Below are 6,566 nucleotides of genomic sequence, written 5' to 3'. Positions count from 1 at the left end.
TTCATTCAAAGGATACTGAGGCTTCCATGGAGGTTTTGTTCCTGGTCGGAGTTCAACTTTCACTGGTTGGGCTGACTTCACAAATCCAATGTCAGTGCTATGTTGTGACCATAAACAATTTGGAATATATCGCAGCATTTCCTCTTTCAGAGAGTTTGAATACATCTTCTCATTGCAAATTGACTCATGTGTCATCCTGACGACTTGTGGCTGTCCTTGTCCTTGAGCAGTAATCATAATCTTAAAAAATTGCTGGTCTTGACTCCTCCAGATGGAAAGATTCTGTTTCAGTGGTTTAAAGATAACTTCTTCTGCTTCTGCGTTTCACCTATTTATTTCTGCTCACAATCTTCAGATACCAGCAAAGTCACATGTGGTACACTTTTTCCCATATCAAACTCTTTATGCAAATGATCATTTTTGTCTATCTTCATAGCAGCACCTTGTGTTCCCAAAATTATGCAACGTGAGCGTAATTCAGCTTGCTTTGGTTTATGACTCAACCATTGTTCTGCACCTGATTGTTCAGCATCCTTAAAGTATTTCAGTGTACAATGAAATGGATACTCTGGAACCTTTGCATCAGGCATGTTTGCTACAATAAACTTCTCCCACAGCTTGGCTGGTTCCAAGAATTCTTCGCTAAGATTTCCAATCCAAAATACTGAAGAAGCTTCAGTCTCCATTTTTATCATCAATTGATCAATCATTTCACTCTGCACTTCCACCAGGCAGCCGTCTGGTGTATATTTTATTGTACAGTTCAGTCTGCATAAAGCATCTCTTCCCAAAAGTGTAATAGGTGTATGTTCTGATACCAGTATGGGTATTTTAGTCTTCAGATGTTTATAGCAGAGCTCAATTGGTTCTGTGAGAGGAATCAGCTGTTTTACTCCCTCAAACCTGATTGTCGGAATCATCTGACCAGACCTGGGGAGGTGTATATCATCTTCCATCCATCATCACTGTCTTTATTCTCTGTTTCATCAGAACTTCCATCTCTTGAGTCCCCTTTCCTCCTACTCACATCTCCTCTTTTTTCTGCTTTAGTCAGTATGCATCTGATGGCTGGGCCGTGTCCACTCATGGCCTCCTCCTGGTCACTCGGATCCTCATCTCCAATGGTCCCCCTTCTCATTCTCAGGTCACCTCTAGTCTGCAAACGTCGAATTGCTTTTGGAAGTTGGATACAGTTTTATCATTGTCTCTGCTTGTCCTGTTTCAATGATGCATTCATCTTCAACTCGAATGTGATAACTTCCTCCTTGACTGATCATTGGAAGCTGAGGGTATACTTCCTCAGTTTTCACTTCTTTCTCATAAGGTGGTGGTGTCTTCACATGTCCACATGTGAAAAAGGTACATTAACTTCTGCCATTTGTTTTTCTATTGCCTTTGTACGCTGATTTATTGCTTCTGCACCTTTCTCCCGCTTTTCTTTTGCTCTCTATATCAGAGACTATATTTATCTATATTTTTTGACTCTTGTTCAAATAACTGGAGAATACCAAGCTCTATTTGACTTTTTCCTTTCGCTTTTCTCCTTGATGCCCTTTCTTCTGTCCTGCTTTGTATGTTGATACAAGTACCTCCATCGTTTTAATTACATTTGAGTTAAATGTCCCCTCTGTTCCGGCCATTGTTGGTCTATGTCAGGCCATTGCTTATAAATTTTTTCTGATATTTTTGCAATGCCTTTTATTAAAGGATAATTTTTCTTAAATATATCAACAGGAGTAACCCCTTTACATTAGTGCCCATTTTAGCATAATAATGGCTTAATATGTTTCCAACTTTTAAACTTTTAAATTATTTCTCTCCTTTTTTCCTCTGTTTATAGGCCACTATATTATCACAATCAACAAAAATTAAACCCCAATTGAATTTGCCAACTTCAGAGAAATCAAACCTTAATATGCAACACAATTCACTCCACTAAATCCACTTTACTAAGTATTAAAACTACTAAGTACACCATTAACTTAGATTTATTAAGCATTCAATAACTACCTTGTAGTTAAAGAATATAAAAACTTATAAAAGGCTCAACAAGCACTTCTACATATGATAATTACCACTAAATATTTGCACCCATTACACCTACAGCAAAGCTTAGATGAGAAACCCCTTTCCAAATAATAATTTGTCTTCATAAACCTCATTTATAACTCTTCATGGAATTATAATCAAAGCATTATCTTTGAACAACCTGTAGCCAGGCTTTCTTTGAAAAAATCTATGTCATGTACTCTAGCACAAATAATGGGCTAAATGTAAATAGATGGCTTAAGACCTTAAGATGGCTCTTCATTGGCTTAAGACCTGAATGACCTTTTTCTTAACAGCCCAGAGAAAGGGTCTAAAGTGATTGATGGCTCATAAAGCTTGCTTTTAACATCTGGTTTTGCTTTCCCAGTTGAACATAAATATGTCACATACCATTTTTATGATCACTAGATAAAGTAAATTCACTAGTAAATTTTCAACCCTGCATCTTGATTCTTAAAACTTAGTGTATCAATCTTATCTTAGTAGTAGTAAGTTGTAATTTTAACATATAAAAACATTGCCGTGGTATGTTTGAAACCCCAGAAAGCACCACTGTCAAACACTCAGAATTTACCAATATTCCCAATTTGGAAGTACTTTTACATTTATCAGTTGGCAGCTCTATCCATATAAGGCCATCACCCAGTTCCACTGGCCAAAAACAATTACCCCATACAATGTGCCTCAATGTTATAAAACTATTGCATTCAAAGAGAACCCAAACAAATTACTGCTCCACCAATTCACTCTCACCCACTATGTTAAATCTATCCTATATTTGCCTTTTATTTTAGATTATTATACTTTTATCTCAGGTGTGCTCACATACAACTCCATACATGCACCACACAAGCACCACACCCATTGAAAAACTCAAACACACCCAATCTCAGGAGCCCCAAACCCCTGCACAGCACTATACATCATATATTTATACATCTATATTTTGCCCAAATAACTATTATTTTCTATTTAAACCAAATCAATGTGGCTTTTATCAGTACGTCACAAATCAAAGTCCTGCCATCTCTCTCTTTTTCAAGAGTGAAACTTAGGCCTTACACACTTGTCAGAGGAGGCCCCCTTTTCAACGTGTAAAATCTCGAAGCTTCATCGGAATGAGGGGAAATTAGACCCGTGATCTCTTTTTTCTCCCGATAAAAGCCAACATATGGAGATTTTAAATTTTCTCCTTTTCTCCAATACTAATTTAACCTTTAATTCCCATGATTAAACCTTACAGTTTCCCCAATGTACCCTAATAATTACAGACACTTTTTGTCTGTTTTGATTCCCCTTTAATACTAATTATTACAACACTCAGCTTTATAACTTCTCTCTCCCTTTTCCTATTCTCAGCATCTAAAAACGTCTTTCTGGAGCTCATTTTCTATTGTTTTCTTAATTTACGGTCTCCCAGAAAGCTCATTTAATTTAACTTTTTATTTTTTAATTTAATTTAAAAACATCTTCCGTTCAAGGCGGTGCAACTCTTCTGGCAGCAGACAGCTCAAACAAACAACCAGCGCTCAAATTTGTGAAAAATCTCACCTTCTTAATGCTGGCTGAATGCAGGAGCTGTCTGAAGCTGAACGGCCACAACTCAGCATCCCATTCTCGTCGCCATTTGCTGTATTGTGAAGATAGGTGATGGAAAAGAATCTCCGCAGACACAGTTTAAATACATCTTTATTTACAGAAACAGTGTCTTACGGGTTCTTAAGGATCCCGTTGAGAGAGTTTTCCAATTCAGTGCATGCACGTCTCTGCCCCATTCTCTCTTCTCTATCTTCTCTCCCCCATCTCTATTTTCTCTCCCCTCTCTTGGGTAGGACTCCAATGTATATGGTTCTTTCTCCTTTTCAAATATGATGAAGTAAAGGTTGGTCTACATTTGCATGTTTAAGGGACTAAGGGAGGGGTAAAATTTATAGTCTCCTATGCTCACTGACAGCTTATCCTAAACATTTCTCTCTTTGGAGCACAGACACAGAGCATACGTCTAAACATACAGAACAGTGAACATTTCTTTATACTGCACTTAAGGCCTTGTTTTTAAATATACCTCACATGCTTAAGGTCAAATCCAGCAACAATACTGTGAGAGAAGTATGTATGTCTTACCTTTGTTTTTCCTCCATTAAATTAAAACATGGAAATTAAAAATTAAAATAAATATATATTTTCAAAGGTGTCAATATATGTGAAAAACACATTATACTTTTTCCCTTGGAACACTGCCTTGATTGACAGCATTGCACCCATTTAGTTGTTCCTTTCATTCTCTCCTCTGCTATCCCACCTTTCTCCTCTTTCTGTCTCTACTCATCATCCCAACCCTTCCCTTTATAATCCCACCCTCCCTTTCCATTCCTCTCTCCATCTATCTCTACTCATCATCCCAACCCTTCCCTTCATCATCTCAACTTCCTCTCATGTGTTAGACAAACTTGCTCCCACCTCCACCCTGTCTTCACACTTTTCATCTATCCAACAGGGTGGTCCGGCTTCCTATGTATTCATAAGCTACCCTGAACTCCTCCCCAAAGACTTCTGAGTTCACCTCCCCATTCCAGCCTTTATGGGTGTGGTCTACACTAGCAAAGAGACAATATAAGCACTTTTTTAAGTTATTTAAAGCATGTAGAAATGCAAGCAATAAATGTGTAAAATATCAAAAAGTGCAACATTATTCTATTATGCAACATTTGTATTGAGAAAATGTGACAATGAATATTATATATATCAGTGGTGGATGCTGGTCTTTCAAGTAGGGGAAGCTCAATTTTGGCCTACATCATAAAATGTGTCGGTTTATTTATACATAAATTCTACCCTCCTTTCCTTTTCAAGAAAATGATCTGTGACCCTGTCGTACCAACAATGCGTCTTTTCAAGTGAATTGACTAGTGCCCTCTCAATGACCAGCAGAGCTAGGCTGCTTAAACGACCTTGGCCCATGTGAAGTATGTCCGCCAGTGAGTGCTTTGTGACGGTGGAGGGGCTCAGCAGTGTGGACAAAGAAAAGGTGAACTAAATATGGTTGCTATACAGTTTAATATTCATGCAAGCAGCACCCTGCTTTGAAAATACTCCCATGACTTCCTTGACAGAATTCCCATGACATGATGCTAGCACTTTGATTTCAGTGCAGAAGTAAATATAAGGATAGGAGGCAAACCAACTAGTACATCACTTATGCGACAATTCTCATTTATTTATTAATTTGTTTTATCAAAAACTAAATGACAGATCTTAGGCTGAAGACAAATCGCATGTTATATATACAAAAGCATTTTTAAAGATATGTTTTATGCTGAACTAATTTTTTAGTTAGTGTTCAAATTTTGACAGCTATTATTCTTTTTCAATGGAAAACCTTACATACAACAGCCCTGTTTTGCAATTGGAGGCACTTGTTTCATCTGAGCAAAATACGTATCCTATATTTCTGTTCTTCCTGATTGTTTATGTACTCATTGTAATATCCAACATGGGAATTATGCTGCTCATAACAAAGGAAAGAAGTCTACATGAACCTATGTACATTCTCTTTTGTAATCTTCCCTTTAATGATGTACTTGGAAACTCTGCTGTTGTCCCTCGATTAATGGTGGATATGTTTAGGCCTGGATCTGAACGCTACATCAGTTACACTGATTGTGTTACACAAGCTTTCAGTTACCACCTATATGCCTGTGCCTCTCACACTATTCTAATGGTTATGGCCTTTGACCGGTACGTAGCCATTTGTAATCCATTGCACTACACAACTATTATGACTACAGGAATGGTGACCAAATTGACTGCATCAGCTTGGGGGGCAGCACTGATCCTTGTGGGTATTTTGTTAAGTCTCACAATACGACTGAGTCGTTGTAGAACATTCATAGCAAATCCGTTCTGTGACAATGCATCACTCTTCAAACTCTCATGTGAGAATACTTACATTAATAACATATATGGCCTTGTGTATACAGCAGTTTTGCTTGGTTCTTCCATGGCATGTATTGCACTTACATATTTTAGAATAGCAGTTGTCTGTCTTACCTGCAAAAATAAATCTCTGAACAGCAAGGCTTTGAAAACCTGCAGTACACACTTGACTGTCTATATGATTATGTGGCTATCTGGGTGTATTATGACCATACTCCATCGCTTCTCTGGCGTTTCAGATTACAGAAAAGGGGCTGCACTGCTCATGCACATTGGCCCTGGCATTCTAAATCCTCTCATATATGCCCTGCAGTGTACTGAAATCAGACATGTTATAGTAAAAATATTACATTCGAAAAATGTGAGGCCATGATGAGGAAGATAAATCAGGGTTTTCTTTTTCTCTCCAGTTTCACCACACATTGCAATAATAACAGTCAAATGATTTTACTTTATTTGTGTGATGATGATGCTGATTATGTATAGATGTACGTATTATCTATGTATAGAGCTAAATTATGGCTAGGGTCTAGTTGCATTTACTTACTTATATGTATTCCAGTACCATGCTGATGGACCTC

General features: G+C 37.6%; 1 protein-coding gene across 1 annotated transcript; it reads left to right on the top strand.

The window, feature by feature from the left end:
- The first annotated feature begins 286 nt into the window (after positions 1-286).
- On the top strand, positions 287-6,358 carry LOC136668450 (olfactory receptor 8G17-like). Its single transcript, XM_066645973.1, has 2 exons — positions 287-303; positions 5,419-6,358. The coding sequence occupies exon 2, from the start codon at positions 5,420-5,422 to the stop codon at positions 6,356-6,358; it is 939 nt and encodes a 312-aa protein (XP_066502070.1). The 5' UTR covers positions 287-303; position 5,419.
- The last annotated feature ends 208 nt before the right edge of the window (positions 6,359-6,566 follow it).

The sequence above is a fragment of the Hoplias malabaricus genome, chromosome 15 (assembly GCF_029633855.1).
Source record: "Hoplias malabaricus isolate fHopMal1 chromosome 15, fHopMal1.hap1, whole genome shotgun sequence".
NCBI lineage: Eukaryota > Metazoa > Chordata > Actinopteri > Characiformes > Erythrinidae > Hoplias > Hoplias malabaricus.
The sequence above is the reverse complement of the archived record's forward strand: the minus strand, read 5'-3'. Positions and strand labels throughout refer to the sequence as shown.